This window comes from Podarcis vaucheri (genome assembly GCF_965113315.1).
Source record: "Podarcis vaucheri genome assembly, chromosome: 2".
Taxonomy (NCBI): Eukaryota; Metazoa; Chordata; class Lepidosauria; order Squamata; family Lacertidae; genus Podarcis; species Podarcis vaucheri.
Window position 1 is genome coordinate 46,659,118 of NC_138760.1, and position 19,393 is coordinate 46,678,510.

A 19,393-nucleotide genomic window follows, 5' to 3' on the forward strand; every position below is an offset into this window, starting at 1 on the left:
GACTGGACCTAACGGTCAGGGATCCCTTTACCTTTAGCTTTAAGTCACGGTGAACCCAATGGCTTGAATACAGAGGAGTTCCCTTCTGCTGGTAGGATCATCCTGTGATTAGGGTTCTGCTCATAAGACTCTCTTGCAGGTGGATGAGAGGTAACCTTTGCTGATTTCCCTCTGAACCCTCCACTGAAGGGTTGGGGAACTACCTGAAGGAAAATGGTAGTGGGAAAGATACAGACAGACCGACAGACCAACTTCGTACTGCCAGCAGAAGACATCCTGGATCAAAAGCCTTCTGTGCATGGAAGGGACACTTAGGGATTTGAGCTGATGGGTCCCATATAAGCATGAAATGGACTGGGCTGTTAACAGTAGATTCCCAAATACTGTGATTCATTGACATTGTCTTGTTTGTTATGTGCCCTTTACCTGAGGATTGTGTGTATGTGGTAGTATATTTCATATTAATTGCTGAGGAAAGTTGTGAGGTAATCCAGAGTGCAAAATAATGATTTTGAAATTAAAGTTTTATAGAGAGCAAGTTGTATGTTCATGGCATGTGTTCTCCCCAGTCAGTTTTAATGTAGAATGACATTGGAACTGATAAATTTGGACAAAAATAATTTGTGTCTCACTGGTAGCTAGTTTAACTGGTCAGGGTGTGGGGTAGTTGAAGAGATAATAGGACTCGTAAGAGGGGCCCAATGACAAGAGCATGTAGTGGATGTGCGTGAGAGATAATATATACACAGCCAGTTCTAGAAGAAAGGTGGTTTCTGTGCCAAGAATTAATTGGGATCTCTGAAACAAATAGGAGTTCTTGTTAATAAATATATAAATATATTTTAACTAATAGGACATATCTAAAATGCATTAATGAGTTCTGTATTTCTTGCTGTGTATGAAATTGGTTTCAGCATATTATTTTGTTCAGTGTGACAGTGCCAGTTTGAAGGAATTGCCTGAACCCACAATGAACTCCATTATGTCTTGCTTAAAAATTTGTTTTATGAGGGTTTAGCTCAGTTCTGTAGGCCTGAAACTAGAAAGAGCAGCGTTGATAAGAAATGGCATAGTAGCTAGCTGGAAAACAGAAGATTTCACATAATTCGATAACAAACAGTGTAAATCCTGTGTGTAGGCATAGTCATTATGAGTATACGGAGGAAGGTAAAGGAAAATTCCCAAGAGCACATCCCTTGAATTATGATATCCCAAAGGTGGATTGCATCAATATGTTGTGAATGCTGTTTAGGGAAGCTTTTAATGTTTGATGGATTACTGTATTTTAATATTTTGTTGGAAGCCGCCCAGAGTGGCTGGGGAAGCCCCGTCAGATGGGTGGGAAATAAATAAATAAATAAATAAATAAATAAATAAATAAATAAATAAATAAATAAATGTTCCATTTCTGTTGATGTTGATCTGAGTTGGCTTCATTGTTGCAGACCAGCCCACAATTCAGCAGATTCCTCTCTTTCCCATCACCCCATGATGGTAATGTCTTTTGCTTATTTATGTGGAATGCTTTGCCCTTGCATCTCATTACAGCTGTTGAACTGTGGATCCTATCAGGTGTCGTGTAAGGCACTGTTCTCTAAAGTGAGGTCCCCAGATGCTGTTGGACTACAACTCCCATCAGGGTTGGTGGGAGTTGTAGTCCAACAGTCAAGATAAAAGAAAACTGTTGTAAGGGAAGTAGGGTATCCCTATGGACCTGGTGAACATAAGTGTCATACAGTTACCCTTCCTTGTTTTCACTTGCACTCAATGCAACCATTCTCCTCTGAGGAGATGACTTGATTTGTGAGCATAAATTGCAGTGGTACAATTTAATGCTTTTGCTGCAGCACTATTAGTGCCTCAGGTTCCCATTCAGAAACATCTTTGCAATGGCTAAAATGTGGTTAAGACACATTTTTCATTAAGGATGTGGAGAAATCTATAGAGCTCATCCCACTGTTATTTTATAGTGAAGGTATGGACCTACTCTTAAATCCCAAATTAGATAATTCATTGTGGACAATCTTCCTGGCAAATTCCAGAGGGATAGTCATGCTAGTCAGTTGTAGGGGGAAAAAACCCTATGACTTTTTGATTGTGATAAGAACATTTAGAGATCAGCTGGATCAAGCCAAAGGACCACCTAGTCCAGCACTCTGGCCAAACACAGGGGCCTATTCTGGGAAGTGTAGACTCGGGATCTGAGTGCAGTAACACTCTCCCCACTGGTGGTTCACAACAAGTGACATTCAAAGCATACTGCCTCTTGGCAGTGGAGGTAGAACATGGCAGTTATTGGCTAATAGTTGCCAAATAAAGAGAAAGCCCAAAGCATGATATAATACCACTTATAAGTGGTGTGAGAAACCTGTAGGCTTCCACATGATGTTCAGGCGCCATCACGGCTAGTGGTCAGAAATGAGGAGACCTGTAGACAAACCACATTTAGAGGCCCACAGGTTTGCAATCCCTCACAAAGGTTATAGTGGCTTCAAGGCTGCTGAGTCAGGGACTGAGCTGGCACCGCAGGACTGATTCAGACTTGTTACTGGGTCATGGCCAGACCTGCCAGCCTTCCTGTCCAGTCTGGGCATGCTACAACCTACTACTACCTGTTTCACATGCTGCAGGTTGGCCACCCTCTGTCCTACAGTGAAGTTGAGGTTAATATGTTTTTCATGGGTGCTGGATGGCCATAACCTTGAACAGGTAAAATACTTCAGTTACCTAGGGCTCGCATTCCATCATACAGGATCTTGGAAGCACCATTGGCAAACCTCCCTTCAAAAGGCGGAGATTACAAAGCTAGCCATATATAGATTCTTCTTCACAAAGGGCAGCAAATATGTTCCAGCAGCCTTAAGGGTTTTCAACGCAAAGCCCGTTTCCCAACTCCTGTATGCAGCAAATGTCTGGCATAATGGGGACCTGCCAAAGCTAGATGGCTTTCAGGCAAAATTTATACGATCTCTGCTGCAGGTACCTAACTGTGTCCCTAACTCCGTACTTCTGTTGGAAGCTGGTGAATGCCCAATTTCAGCTAGAGCGTGGTGGGCTGCCCTAAAACATTGGCTCAGGATTTCAGTGTTTAATCTAGGGAAGGGTCTGTACCAACATTTGACCAATGAGGAATTTGCCAGCAAATGGCAGAAAACCATGGCTAAAAAAGCCACCTCTATTGGTCTGTCTCCCCCCCAACTGTTTTACCTGGGCTATGAAGGCGCCCAAAAGGTTTTAAAGCAAAGATTATGGGACAATGCACACAGTGACTTGAGATCTCAGTCACACGCAGTCTGTAGTCCGCTGGCAGCAGGAGTTCAATATGGGTATGTCTTTGAGTTAACATCTTACATCAAAAACCTAACAGTACCTAACTATCGAAGGCTTTTCACCAAAGCCAGACTGAATGTCTTCCCCTCTGCAGTGCTAGATGGTAGGTTGAGAGGAGTTCCCTACCAGGACAGACTTTGCTCGTGTGCTCAAGACATTGATTCCATAGATCATATTTTGTTACATTGTGCGAAGTATGAGCAGGCCAGGGCTGAACTGATACTACCCTTGCTGGTGCCTTTCCCGGGAAAGTCAGAGGCTCACTATGTCAGGTTCCTACTGGAAGACCGGACAAGGGATAGAACATTGGCAGTGGCAAAGTTTTTGTCAGTGGTTGCAAGAACAAATGAGCCCTATATTCCAAACAGGGTGCTTGATTGACCTGGAGGTAGACTGTATGAACTCTGTATTGGTTTGTAATGTTTTGTTGGGTCTCTGGACCGTAATAAAGATTGATGATGATGTTTTTCATTTTTCATATTTTTCATTTTCTTGTAGCATGCTAGTCTGTTGAAATAGGAATTGCTGTGCTCCACACCAGAAATGTGAGCTGTTCTTAGGCCTTAGCTACAATTTTTAAAGCATTTGTTATATAAATTCAGAAGCTGTTGAGTGTACTGCATCTTAACCAAAATGTCTGAAATGGGCTTGTGTGAAATTCAGTCTTTTGAACATTTTGTCACTTTTTTATTATAGGTTGTCTGGCAGTAATTGATGCAAATCCACCCAAAGCCTTGATGTTTGGTTTGTCAAATTGACACGGTGAAATCCACAAGGAATGGAGAAAGCTATTCCCACTACTTTATCAGAACAGCAGAAAGAGCACAAGGATGATGGAGAAAATACTGCGCCAATGTCCCTGGTGTCAAAAAAAGAGGATTTTGCTGCCCTTGAGTGCCCTCAAGGTGAAGAAAGAATAACTGCCTTTATTAAAGATGCAAAAACATCTCTGGAAAATGTGGCTTTGGTGGGGGCGTCAAAGGAAGGCGGGATTGTTCTCAAGAAGATGGTCCCTGGTTCTTCAGAGAAACTAGAAGCAACGAGTAGAGAGGGGAAAGTGACGGATGAGATGTGTAACCGTAAAGAGGAGCCCAGCTTTTTGACACCATTTACTCATCAACAGCCAGATGCTGCTTTGGAAGCCTGTAAAGTGACTGGTAAGTCCACTGCATTGTAATGACAGGCACTTTCTTAAAAAAACAACAAAGCAAAACAACTTTTATAGGTTTGTTTCTTTCAAAGTAGATAAAAGGTAGAGGCCAGGCAGGCCTCTGAGGTGAAAGTGAAGAAATATCAGCCTAGAGAATCGTCTGAAGCCACTGTGAGATGGTTTTGTTGCTGTGACTAATTGCATCCAAGTAGAAGACTGTGCACTTCCTTCAGTGCAATGTGTGAAGTGGCCTGTAATATGTTTGCTTGTGACATATAGGAAGAGGATGAAAATGGATCTCAAGAGTTCAGCAGCCTAGTTGTAACTTGTGAGTTCAGCACCACAGACAGGGGTCTGAATTTAAGTGGTGCATGGCAGAAAGCCGTAGCCCATTAACTGTTTTATGCAGACTAATACTCTGAAGTATTTATATCATAGGTTTGTCAAAGCTGTGACGCAAACCTTTGACTTCATATGCCAACTGTGCAAGTAAAAATGGCTGTTTTGCTGTTTAGCCATTTGGGCATGCATGTTTTAACTGATAGTCCTCTTTATGTCTATTTAAGGTAATAGCCTCTAGCACTGTGCAGTGGTACATTCCAAGGAAAACTGTTAAAAACAAATGTTTAAAAGAAGTACATACAACAGAAATTGTCCTTATCCTGTGTATGTAATTGAGACTGTGAGAAGGCTGCAACAGGTGCAATACTTCCTGCTCCTCCTGAGCTTTGCCACTTTCCTCTCTGCTACAAATGGCTGATTTGCCATTTTCCTCTGCTGCTGTTTGTGTTGTTCTTTGTTTATGAGACACGTGCACAACATAGGAATATGCTGAGGTGACATCGGACACTTCTGTAGTTCCACAGGAATGCAGGAGAATCTGCTCTCATTCCGACTGCATTCATTTTCTAAAAGAACTTAGACATTGGAAGCACTTACTTACGAAGAACAAACATACTGTACAGTAAGTAAACGTGACTCTGTAAACACAGCATTTCCCCCCAGAGAGTGCCATGAATTGCTGTTGTGACCCCAGTGCGGAATGTGTCAGAGGCATTCACTGAATGTTGTTACTGATGAGCAGCATAACGCCTTGACATCCACTGCGCCTGCTGTTTTGTGAATCATTGAGTTCGTTGGAGGTTGGGTACCCATCTGTACATTTGAAGTGCTTAAAAGAAAATCAAAACTCTGCTCAAATGTTCCTTGTATTGTATGCCAAGGAAAGCTGAATCCTACAGCTTGTATGAAATTCACAAATTTGGTGGTGTTGGTTTGTTTTGTTTCTGTTAGTCATGAAGGAGGACAGAGAAATATGTATAGCATAAAATAACAGCCTCACCTCAGCACTGTACAGTGGTACCTCTGGTTAAGAACTTAAATCGTTCCAGAGGTCCGTTCTTAACCTGAAACTGTTCTTAACCTGAGGTACCACTTTAGCTAATGGGGCCTCCCGCTGCTGCCACGCAGCCGGCGCGCAATTTCTGTTCTCATCCTGAGGTAAAATTCTTAACCCGAGGTGCTACTTCCGGGTTAGCGGAGTCTGTAACCTGAAGCGTTTGTAACCCAAAGCATCTGTAACCCGAGGTACCGCTGTATCTATTTTATTTTTTTTGTCTGTACTGTGGTTGCTCTTGGGGGTGGATTTTTTTGGGGGGGTTGCAGTCAGTCCTGTGGGTTAGGAGTGGGTCACCCCTGCACAAGACATTCTGTTTTTGATACTTCAGTTTTATATCATCTTCTTGTGCTATACAGCAGTATTACCTAGCGTGGACATGACTGATGCTGTGACCTGCTCTTTTCTCAACAACATACTGTGTTGCACCACTGGCATTTGTTTGTTAGGAGATTGCCATGTTCATAGGTTCCTTTCAGGGATAAATATTGTCAAGGTCCCGATGATAGTCAGTACTGCCATCAGTGGTGCAGTGGTAAATGATGAAGTGCATTCCCTTCACAACAATCCCTGTAACCAATGCTGATATCAATTCCAAGCTAGCTTTTTATTCGTAACACCCTCCAGTCTTATGACAATTTCTGCTGGACTTGGAAGGTTCCTTGCTATTTTATGACCTACCAGTTGGCTATAATGAAGGGATTTCAGGATTTTCCAAAATAAACATGGCAGCTTAACCCTTAGATGTTTGTGCTAATACAACCCACCTCTTTCTATGCTTAGTTTCTTAGTTTCTGAGAAGACTAGAGTGTATTTATTTGGCGTGCAGAGGATTGGCAGATAGTGCCCCAGGAGATGATATCGTCATCCCTGCTGTGACATAAGTGGCAGTGTTTTTGTCCTTGCTCCACTACACCACTGACTGCCATCCTGGTATTTCAGTTATAACAGATATCTGTCATGGATGGTATCTCAGTTATGACAGATGAGAATTAATCTCAACACATTAGATGAGTTGGGCATTGGAGAAGAAAACAGTAAGCCAGTTGTGCTTAAACAAAATATCAAGTATGATGTGAACCCTCCAGAATAACAGTTCTAGGAAGGAAATGGTCACTGGCAAAATAAGGCATCTTAACTACTGAGTGTTTGGTGGCCTGCAAGATGCAGGTTTGCCTGGTCATTATAGCTTTTGCTTTGACTGCTCAGTAAACCTGCTGGGCATGCTGTGGAGTTAACTGCTAGGGCTTTGAAGTAAGGCAAGAAACTTCAGCACTCCATACAGGTGACAGCATATGCACCGAGTTGGGTCACACAAAGGTGTGTAGCGTTCAGCCTTTAGTTCCATTACCTTTTATTTTTAGGCTTGACATATTTCAAAAAGTAAAGATCTTGTTACCTTTGCTGGTACCTTTCCCGAGAAAATCAGAGGCTCACTATGTCAGGTTCCTATTGGAAGACGGGACAAACGCTAGAACATTAGCAGTGGCAAAGTTTTTATCGGTGGTTGCAAGAACCAATGATCCCTATCTTTAAGTCTGAACAAAATGCTTGTTTAACCTGGAGGTAGGCTGTCTGAATTGTGCATTGCTTTGTAACGATTTGTTGGGTCTCTAGACCGTAATAAAGATTGATTTGATTTGAAAAATCTGGACTCCCCCCCCCCATACCCACCCTGGATTCCCTGCCTTCCCACTTCCCTCAGCAGGCACGTCTGGCCATTCCTTCACTTGCACATGAGCCTATGTTGCCTCCCTTTTACCTGCAGGAGACAGTGGGAGTTGTCGGGAGGAGTGCTCGCACCTTGTGGCTGGGTGGGCAGGCTCAGAGACGTAAACAGTGGGTCCAGGCCCCTGGGAAATGCACATAAGGTGCTGGCACTGCGGCCACAGCAAGAGCCCACTGCACTCAGGACACTGCGCCACTGCCGTCTAGTGCACCACCCACGCCTCAGAGAAGCAGTTCCCCGACAGGGCAGCCACGCACGGCAAAACAAGGGAGGCAGCAGGCAGTCCCAGCAGCAGCGGCACCATGGGCAGCTGGAGCCCTTGCTGTGTGCCCTGCAAAGAAACCCCAGGAAAAAACCCCAAAAAAATTGCCCCAGACGCCATTTTGGGCATCCGATTTCTGGGCATGTTCTGGGCATGTTTTCTGGGTGTATGGCAAACCTATTTATTTCCCCCTTTTCTCTCCAGTGATGGGCCTGGTCATTTTGTCCCCTGTTCTCTCAGTGTCTTTATTACCACCATCTCTGGATGAAGTAATTCTGTAGAATTGTAGCCTGCTTTCAGTAGGAGTTTCTAAGCTTTTGTTGAGAGGGTGTAGAAAAACCTGATCTTGTTGTCTCACTAGTATATTAAAACCAGCAAATATTTTGGGAACTGAGTAGCTCCTCTGGCAAATTGCCTTGCCCCTAAATATAGCCGTAATTAAAATTAATAAATTTACACGAATATGCATCTATATAATATGACTGTAGTCTCTGTTTCTTGAACGAAGCACTCAAAAAGATCGGTGGGTGGTGCATTGATTCTCAAAATTTAGAAACTCTTAAAAATGGCTATATAATTTCCAGAGCAATACTGTGGCTCTGAAGTCTTTACACAAGCAATCAATTTAGCTAGGAATTTTCCAGATAAAATAACTCACATGTCCTCCCTTGGGCTGTATGCATCATGTAAACATTTAGAAAAACACATCACAAGCCTGGCTGTTGTGTTGGGGACAGGAAATGTAGTGATTTTGAAAATCCTAATCCTACACTTTTCTGGACGGTTACATTCAACAGGACTGAGCAGTCACTCATCCCCCTCCTCATTTAAGCTTGTTTCTCACAGAAGCTCTCATTTAACTAAGACGGGCATACTCTAACTTTGACACAACTAGCTATTATCCAGTCACTGGAGTGAGCCTCTGCCCCTGCCCCACCATAGCACAGACCTCACTCTCTTCTCAGTCTCCACATCAACCAGTCCTGCCCCTGCGATTTCCACTTCTGCCAGAAAACTTGCAAAACTGCTGACCTGGATCTGGCTCCACTTGCAAGATTGGGTGGGAGACGAAGAAGGCCAGTGGGGAAAAGAGGTGTCTGCATCTTTCACCACTCATCTCCCAAGTAAAAGTGTTGCTGCCTGGGCCAGTGCTCCAACCACTGCCACATCTTCCTGCCTCTGCCCAATGCTTACAAACATGAAGCAACAGCTAATCAAGGGACAAAGTGGCATCACACGTAACTTGCAAGGAAGGAAAGAGTTGCCTAGGCAGTGTATTACAAATCCCAAGTGGCCTCGTGAAAACTAATCTACATCTCAGAAAGGAATCTTGCACATGCATTAGTTATAAGAAAATTTAGGACTTTGAGAGGGGGAACATAGTAATTTCCAAATGACTTTCATAATTATCAGCCAGTTTTCCAGCTTAGGTTCCCGTCTGTTTCGAACTGTGGTTTGCAAAAAATGAAAATCTGGCCTCTTTAAGAGGCATACAGATAGTTCGTATCTGATGCCAAGTATACGTGGGTATTTTTTTTTAAGGGGGCGGGCAGTATTGTGATGCTGCAGCAGCACAGAAAGATAGGGTTTTTACAATGAACACACAAGCTAGCATATTGCATATTCATGTTGTCGTTTCTTTCCTTTCATGCAAGTTTCTAGCCCTTAAGACTGCAAAGATAGGCTCGAAAATGTGTGTGAGCAATGTCTGAAATCTCTGGAGCCAGAGAGAGATTAACAGCACTTCCTGTGGACACAGAATGACTCTGCTATATATAGCTTCATGTCTCTCACCAGATATACCAGTGTCAGAATAAAACCCAAAACAAGAAAATAAATACAAATTTGTTCAGTTTGCATAGGCCGGGATTCAAAGAACAACTTTAGGGATGTGCCCAGTGGCATTTTTGTTTCCCCATCTCTTCTTTGAACAGGCATCCATGCCATACCACAAACTCTGGCAATTAAGCAGTATGTAAATACATATTTTTTAAAAAAAAAATATTGAAAGCCCCTTCATCTTCAGAAGGAATTTGTTATGATGTCATTGATAACAAAATGCCAGCCCATATTTTTCCCCACCCATGTAATCCAGATTTACCCTTTCTGAATAAATCCAACATTTACTTATTTTTAAATATTGCCAATAATCAACTTGTGATATTCCATGACCCATTTACAATATTAAGCCCCTGTCTGGAAGCACCATTATGAAGTACCCTTATGCCAATTTAGGCAGATTGGAGATTTCTACTGCATAGCTGTGGTCAATGAGAGTTTGTAATTAATAGTTGTTTTATAAAGATGGCAGGCAATATTCATCCTTAGACTAGCCTTATAACTAGCTTGAAAATGTATGGTCAGCTTCTGTTTAATTGACTCAGAAACTATAGTTGTCACTGGGCTTCTTGTCTATCCCCATATCCTTTAAAATGAAATCTCATCCTGTCTATAGTGGTTGATGCCATATGCATTTATTGGCAAGCCACTTTGTGAAGGCATTTTGCCTTGAAAAAGCAGGATGCAAATACCAAAATAAAATGGTTTCCCCCTTCCTGGTGTAGCACCACTACCTACCATAATTTTTAGTTGTGTTTAAACCCCAAAATATTGTTAGCAATAATGGACTTGTGCTTGGCATATCCTGACTGCAATATTCGTGTTCTATTTACTGTAGCATTTGATATCCTCTGACCACCTCCACCCTAGGTTGATTGAGAGTAAAGATTTTGGCTCAGCTTTACCTTTCTATAGACTCAAATGGTCATTCAGTTGAGTGACTACCTCTGCTCCAGTTAATTTCAGACAAATACTTGGAAACTACAAGATGGCGTGAGATGGCTCCCTCCAAGCTCATTTTGTAAAAGCTTTGGGAGTCATTTAAAACAGTTGTTATTATGTTGGCAGACAAATGTGAACAATACTGATCCAGGGTTGGATTGCACATTTTTCCCAAGTAACATAGGAAATGACTTGTAGAAACTGGTGGCAAATCTGCTCCTCCAAAACACGATCTCAGTGGGAGTAGGTGAAAGTAGAAGAGTCTCAGTTGCCATCTGATGGTGAGGGAGGTATTCAGGTTAGCTTGCTGAAGTGAAAAGAGTGGTCTTATAATATGTGTTCTGCTGCCTGAAAGAACTTTTTTTGCTTTTATCCTGATGTCACACTGAGTCTGCTTCAGATCTGCCAGCCTCTTAAAGACTCTGACTGTCAGCGCACAAAGGTCTCTTTCATAAACTCACAGCTCTTTCTTCTGAGCGGCTGTATCTGTAGCTTCCTTCTGTGAGGAACTTGCCATTATGTTTCTGAGTTTGTTATGCTTAAGTTTTAAATCTGACAAAGGATGTGCTCTTTGACTGTGGAGCAGCAGGAAATGGAGAGAGCTCTGGATGCCAAAAATCACCAAAATGTTCACTTGAAGTTGGTGACAAATGCAAGCATTCTCAGGGGTCCAGAATGTGAAGCAACTGCCCCCTAACATTTAGGCCACATCTTTGGATCCAATTCTGAAATCTTACAGGCTTTGTAAAACCAACAATGAGGGAGTTTGAGATCTGTGGGCTGAGACAGTGGGTAGAAGGGATGTTACTAATTATTTGTGCATCTGGTTGTTCAGTTTGCCTACACACTTACAGTACCCCATGTCTGGCACTATTGTGGTGGTGTTGTTTTCATTGGGGTCATATCAATGTCTCATAAGCACACCACACAAGCTCCTGGAAATGGACTTGTGGTTTTGACGTGCCTTGATTATGAATGGTTGGGAGCCCCACCAAAAGATGATAAAGCATTTAAGCTTGCAATTGATTAGTGCAGTGTTCCAAGCCCTAATGGTTTCTGTGTCGGCCAAGTTTGTGATCAGTGTGAGAAGATGAACAGTAGACCCATCAAGCTGGAATCTTAGTTCAGTAGGAATGACTGCATGATTGCAATAGCGTTCTATATTTATAATGCATGCAGCAGCACTCGTAACCGTGTTTTAACAGTTTGTGTTTAATGAGCTCCACTGAGATGTTATGGAGTGGATGGCTTCAGTCCTATGAAAGAATGGAAGGAGTTTGGGGAGTTGGAGCTTGATGACCCAGGGAGGGTCCCAGCAGGTTTGAGGAAGCAAAATTGTGCTTCCACAAAATGTCATAATACAAGGAAGGGGCCCGTGATCCAAAGAGTAAGCATCTGGATCCAGAGGAGATATCTACTGGGTTGACAAGGAAGCGTTCCTCCCCTGTGGTATCTGATGCCTCTCGTCAGACTTCTCCTATTGTGGAGCTGCCTTTGGTGCCGCCTCCTGTCAGTGAAAAGCTTCCCCCTTCTATGGAAATGACTGAGAATAATTCAGGTGCTGTGCTGGTGTCGACTCCTTTTCTGCCTCCATGGAGATGCCAGCACAGACAAGCGTTGAAGCCCCAACCCACTCATAGGAATCTGAGTGCCCATTTACTTACCCTGTCCCAGGACTGCAGCTGTTTGCTGTGCTAAGAACTGTGTTCACCTTGCTGTTCAAAAGGAAGATGCAAGGGGCACATTGCTTGTTGGCTCAAAGTCTTAGCTGGTGCTTAACCATGTCGCTATAATTTCCTTGCACCTGCTAAACCTTGTAACCAGTGCCTTGCCTATGTACCAATCTGATTGATGACTTTGGAAGAAACAGAGCTGGGAGTGTGATTTATTTGACTGTCACTTGTCAGTGCGGGCCAGGATGTTTTCTATTCGTTTCATGTTTATACATTTCATGTTTATACCACTTTATATTTTTATGAAAAAAACTCAAGGCGGCTAACAACGCATTAAAACATCAAAGTATACATTCAAGGCAACATAATTAATAGAAAACTAAAATATTATCTTAAAGATTTCAAAATAAAACATTGCAAAGGAGGTCAACTACAGAATGCCCATCTAACACAGCAAAGATAACAAAAAAAATCAAAAGAAAACATTACTAAAGGAAGCCAAGTATAAAATGTGCATTTAAAAATGCATAGTTAGCAAGAAAATTAAATATTTTCATAAGCATAGAACATATCTACTGGGCCGTGGCTGTGGAAGCTCAGGCTCAATGACCTGGATCTGCACTCAGAGACAGCCAAGATACCATCAAAATCACCGCAAGTCATGCTCGATCTCCTCATCCCTTTTATATCTGGCACATTTCTGATTAATACAAATATTTCTGATTTTCTGCAAGACTTATATTTTTAAAAATCCTTATGGTGATGCAACTACACCACTGGATGACCTTTTGGTAATAGCTTTTTTGCATGCATTTCATGACATTTAGAAAAATTATCTTGACCAAATTTTAGCTCTACTCATAGAAAAAAGTTAATTCAGCAGAGAGAAGAAATACCAACTTGTTCCCACCAGTATTTTTGAAGGCCAACACTTTCAGGAGACGCTAACTCAGAATGCCTTGACTTCTGACCTATAACACCAGGCAAATAGGTTTCTTCTGTAATTCCAGACATGCACATTCCAGAGATGTTGTGACCTGTTAAATCTTCAAATCTCAAGGCTTATCCAGTTTTTTGAGGTGAATTGAATGTGGTTTCTTACATTAGTTGTTGTATAGGATCCAGTTGCCCTCCCTCAAAGAGCGCTTCTGTGGGGAAATTATATTTTCCTGGTACTGCATTTTCTTTGTTCGGAAAATTCAATCTCTTTCTTTCTACCCCCACAAGACAGCTAGTGCTAAACTAGTGATAAACTGCCATTGAACAAGAATTGTAGACAGCTGTTGGATTGTGACCTTGACTTTACAAATGAATGTACCACGAGTTCATCTCATGCCTCCCCTCACTATTTTGTATACACTTTTAGTTTCATTTTGCTTTGTAAAAGTGCTTGCGTCAGCTTTTTGTTGAAGATTTTGTCCTGACTTTGTAGATTTTTGTTATGTCTGAGTGTTCCCCACTTCTAGGGCTGAAGTACACAGCCTGCAATTTAAAAACAAATCCCAATCCTGCCCCGACCTTGGCAAGGCTTCTTACCCTGCTGTAAGCCTGTTCCTCCCTTAGCCAATCTCCTCCATCCATTTTGCTTGGCCTATAAATGATGCCATTGTCTCAGCAAATGGCCAAATGTACCTAGAGCACATTTTGAATGATTATTTGGATATGTGTCTACTTTAATCACCTTTGCAAAATAGAGTCTGGCCTGAAGATGTCCAGATACGCTCAGAGAATAAGTACTTCATGCAAATGCTAAATATTCTTATTTGGTCAGAAATGTAGTGCCTTTGCCATCACTGTTACCCCCAGAAAAACCCTGCAATTTGGATTTTCTTTGTGGCCTGCAGCATTTCAGGTGCTTCTGTGGTCATAAGCATTTAAAAGGTAAAGGGACCCTTGACTGCTAGGTCCAGTCGCAGATGACTCTGGGGTTGTGGCGCTCATCTCGCTTTACTGGCCAAGGAAGCTGGTGTACAACTTCTGGGTCATGTGGCCAGCATGACTAAGCCCCTTCTGGTGAACCAGAGCAGCACACGGAAACCCCTACTTGCACTTTGACGTGCTTTCGAACTGCTAGGTTGGCAGGAGCAGGGACCGAGCAATGGGAGCTCACCCCGTCACGGGGATTCGAACCACTGACCTTCTGATCAGCAAGCCTTAGGCTCTGTGGTTTAGACCACAGTGCCACCCACGTCCTGAGCATTTAGATCATACTTAATCAGGGTAGTTGTCTATTCTTGCCTTCTGGCTTTTCTTTTTGCACTGTCCCTTAGGCAGGAAAGGTGTGCTGTTACAGCTGAAAACCTGAATTAACAAAAGTTGCTGACTGGATACTTGGCACCAAGCCTAGCTCGTGCTTTTGACAAACACCTGTCCCCATATTCCCATGTGGTGTGTGTGTGTGTTTTGGGGGGAAGAGACATTGTTGTGTTTATGATTTGTCAGTACAATTCTGAGTGCCTAATCAGTTTACTAATACCACTCTGAGGCTTCCCATGCTTGTGCACAGGAGAAGTACTGTCACAGACTTGAAGTAGCCCAAATATAAAAAAAATAATCTGGGGGGGCCCTCCAAAATAGCCCAGTAATAAGTCAGTAGCACAGAATGTTGAGAGACTGAGAGAGAGAGGGAAATTGAGAAAAGAAGAGTGAGGAATAGATTACCTATTTATTAAGCATTCACCCTTATTTGCTCATATAAAGCTGACCCAGCAGTTAAATCTGGGTTTTATTGAGCATTCATTCTGATTTGTTTGTGGTGCAGTTATACAACAATGAACATTCATCCTGCATTTAACCTGACTGCTTGAGGGATTTCTCCGTCATTTGAAACCTAAGCGCCAGACTGGTTTGATAGTGCTCTCATCAGAAGCATTCTTTATGGTTGGTCCTAATGGAAACCTGCAGTGTACCTACTACTCCAACAGCTTTCTGGTTCTGCAGAAGACCTCTGGACTCTTCTCTTTTTTTCCAATGATCCCTTTTAGACAACTAGACAAGTCTGCACATTAGAGAGTAGCAGGGAAGTTTCTCCAAGATGAGGAACCAGAAATAAATCAACCCTTGTACACATGACTCCACCACCCCCAGCCAAGCGAATGGAAAGTGACCTAATGTAAAGTATTCCTTTAAAACAGAAATAATGGACACACAAGATCCTAGTAATTATCTAAATTGTACATTCACTTGGTGGATAAAAGATGTAGGCCACAAATATCTGAAAGACCATTATGCGGTCATAAACTGTGTCTGGCGGAAATCCGGATGTATGGCAACCCATGTCGCTCAACAGCTTTCCCAAACGTTGTTCAGATTTTCACTTTTTGAAATACAGTGGTATCTCGGGTTAAGTACTTAATTCGTTCCTGAGGTCCGTACTTAACCTAAAACTGTTCTTAACCTGAAGCATCACTTTAGCTAATGGTGCCTCCTGCTGCTGCCGTGCCGCCGGAGCACAATTTCTGTTCTCATCCAGAAGCAAAGTTCTTAACCTGAAGCACTATTTCTGGGTTAGTGGAGTCTGTAACCTGAAGCATATGTTACCTGAAGTGTATGTAACCCAAGGTACCACTGTATTTTGTTTTGTGGGACACACCACTTTTGCTGAATTTATATTGTTCTGTTCTGGTTGGAATGGGTTTTCTTGTTTTTGTAATTGTAACAAATACAGTCATACCTCGGATTAAAGACGCTTCAGGTTAATTTTTTTCAGGTTGCGTTCTGCGGCGACCCAGAAGTACCGTAAAGGATTACTTACGGGTTTCGCCGATGCTCAGATTGATGTCATGTGCAGAAGCAGCGAATCGCGACCCGCAGACGCAGGATGCGTTCTGCTCAGGATGCAAACGGGGCTCCGGAACAGATCCCGTTTGCATCCAGAGGTACCACTGAATTGTTCTACCTCTACCCCACCTCCCGCAAAACTATGGTGAAGGATGGCTAAGAAATATTAGAAAACATTGAAAAACAAACCAACAAATGATACTTTCACTTGTTAGTGGATGATAAAAGGTAAAGGGACCCCTGACCATTAGGTCTAGTCGTGGCCGGCTCTGAGGTTGCAGCGCTCATCTTGCTTTATTGGCCGAGGGAGCCAGCATAAGCTTCCGGGTCATGTGGCCAGCATGACTAAGCCGCTTCTGGCGAACCAGAGCAGCGCACGGAAACACCATTTACCTTCCTGCTAGAGCGGTACCTATTGATCTACTTGCACTTCATGCTTTCGAACTGCTAGGTTGGCAGGAGCAGGGACCGAGCAACTGAAGCTCACCCCGTTGCGGGGATTCGAACCGCCGACCTTCTGATCAGCAAGTCCTAGGCTCTGTGGTTTAACCCACAGCGCCACCCGCCTCCCTAGTGGATGATATAAGCCCTTAATTAAATGGAAGTTAGTTTGCTTCATTAGATTTTCAGTGATGTGATCTGATGTTCTCCAAAGAACGCCACAGCAGTGCCACATCAAGCTGGTTTCTTTCAGCAAAAAAGTAATTGGTGCGACTCCAGCTAAACACCAAAGTCAGAACTTTTCTTCACAAGCAGCTTATTACATAATAAATGCACATTGTTGTTGTTTTTTCATTGCACACAGGTCCACATCTCTTCCCTCTAGTCTGTGTTTTTCCATCATGGAATGTCATATTATCCTAGCACTTGAAACACAATATTTTGCAAAGCCTCCCTTCAGATAGAACATTAATTCCTAGCATGATTGCTCTGTCGCTGTGGAAATGCTGCAGGCCTCTGTTGGGTCGTAGTTTTTGTGATGTTTAGAATGACAGATACTAACTTTTCTTTCTCCATGCCTGCATTATTTTTATTTTATTATGTATTTGCAAGAAGGCTTGTAAACATATTGCACAAAGGCTTTAGGAAGGGCCTTGAGGAAGTTCTTGAGTTTCATATCAAAGTTATTTTGGCATTCAGAGTACGCAGGCACCAGATCTGCAACTCAGCCATTCAGAGCTGCAGTGTGCCATTGATATGCTTATGTTTAATTTCCTCCGTTCTGTCAAATCCTGAGTTTAATTGAGGTCGGGACACTGTGAAGCACAGATACCTGTTGTAACCGGTGGCAAAATTGCAGTGACTGGTGGAATCAATAGCTATGGCTTCCAGCCAGATGGCCATAAGCCCATGCCATCTTATTGCCTAGCCAGGAGCTGTTCAGAGTACAGTGGTACCTCAGGTTACAGACGCTTCAGGTTACATATGCTTCAGGTTACAGACTCCGCTAACCCAGAAATAGTGCTTCAGGTTAAGAACTTTGCTTCTGGATGAGTACAGAAATTGTGCTTCGGCGGCGCGGCAGCAGCAGGAGGTCCCATTAGCTAAAGTGGTGCTTCAGGTTAAGAACAGTTTCAGGTTAAGTACGGACCTCCGGAATGAATTAAGTACTTAACCCGAGGTACCACTGTACTCCAGCATCAGGTGGTTGCATGGCAGCTGTGTATATTTGGGGTTTGCAAGGACTTTTGCCCTTTGTGGTGGCATGGAAGGGGAGTCACACCCATGCACAGTTTATCTGTGCATTGCACCCTAATTACCTCTCTAAGGTGCATTTACATTTAGATAAAAGGCTTGTGTTTACAGCAGTTTACAAGAAGTAATCAAAGGCATAAACCTATATTTTAATAATTGTAGAAATATCATACTTCCCTTGTCTTAAGCTTTGGCATATAACATCCATAGTCTTGTCCCTGCCTGTACGTCTTTAACCCTTGTTGTATTTTATTGTGTTTCGGTTTTTTTTGTTGTTTTTAACCATTTACCGGTAGTTGTTTACTGTTTGTAAGCCCCTTGAAGTAGTGGGTTAGAAGTTACCTTTGAATTAGGAATAGTGCAACTGCCCAACTGAAATGTAGCTGGAAGCACGCTTTAATTGGTCGTCTGGATAAATCAGAAGTGATGTTGCCAACTGCTTGCCCCTTATGTTAGGGATGGTTAAGTGCTCATATTCACTGCTGAGTGAAACATTGAGTAGTGTGACCCCCCCCCCATCCAATGGTGGATCCTACTCAGAGTAGGCTCATTAAAATTAATGGACCTGAGTTAGTCATGGTCATTAATTTCATGGTGTCTACTCTGAATAGTACTAGCATTGGATAAAACCCAATGAGTTTATATTTCAGGCTGAAGTTACTGTTGTGGAATCATCCTGTTAAATACAAGCAGAGATTCCCCATTGGGGAGACAGATAAATTCTGTGCCTGCTCGTGCTATTTATTTCTGAGGCTCATAATTCTGAATTAAGTCTCCCTGGTCCAATGTGCCATTCTTTGATTAGATAGAACATTACCTGCACATTTTCCTTTTTAGTAAGCCAATTGCAAAGAGCCTTGTCTTTATACCTTTACACCAGATCTTCTTGTGGCCTGTTTTGTTTAGTTTTAAAACACAGCACACCAGATGATCTGGACTCAGGAAAAGATAACCCATGTTACTAATTAACTCATTTTTTTTGCATTTACCTCCATCGTATTTTTGGACACAGTCATGTGTATTTAGGTGAATAGGGCTGTACACAGGGCCCCACAGACCAGAAATATTTCACTGAATCCATTACAGAGCTTTTCTATTGGCTAAACGTGGCTCTTTTTTTCTTTTACACAATAAACTGAGTTAGTGAATGTCAAATGACATACATGGGTTTGTGAACTGCCCTTTCTTTCTTTCTTTCTTTCTTTCTTTCTTTCTTTCTTTCTTTCTGCAACATTTGTTAAAAATGTGTTTGTTCTGGTGACATGTCCAGTATTATGCATTTGAAGTGTATCCCATTTCTATGACCCCATTTTTGAGACTGTAGTTTTCTAGGTTATCTATAATTGCTTGTGCTGTTGCTGGCTATATAAATATAGTATTTATCACATTTGAAGTCATGACACCTTTTTTCCTGATAACTAATAAAATTGTTTTACTTGCAGCATAATACTTGACTTTTCCTTGTGATTTATGGAAAAGGTTTTTTTTCATTAAGGCTAAATCTCTTGGAATGAATGGCATATTGTCAGATTGCACTTGAGGAAAGCCAATGTCCTGCAGAATTTATAAAAGCTTGGGGAGAAAGAGCGGGTGCCAA

General features: G+C 42.3%; 1 protein-coding gene across 10 annotated transcripts in view; it reads left to right on the plus strand.

Moving 5' to 3' along the window:
* The window catches only part of WIZ (WIZ zinc finger), a 60,120-nt gene that overhangs the window by 7,084 nt on the left and 33,643 nt on the right, over positions 1–19,393 (plus strand). For all 10 annotated transcript variants that reach the window (XM_082213168.1, XM_082213169.1, XM_082213167.1 and 7 more), the window contains exon 2: positions 4,027–4,487. In XM_082213168.1, the coding sequence (XP_082069294.1) occupies positions 4,109–4,487 (379 nt within the window). In that variant the 5' untranslated portion in view covers positions 4,027–4,108. The remainder of the gene's footprint in view (positions 1–4,026; positions 4,488–19,393) is intronic.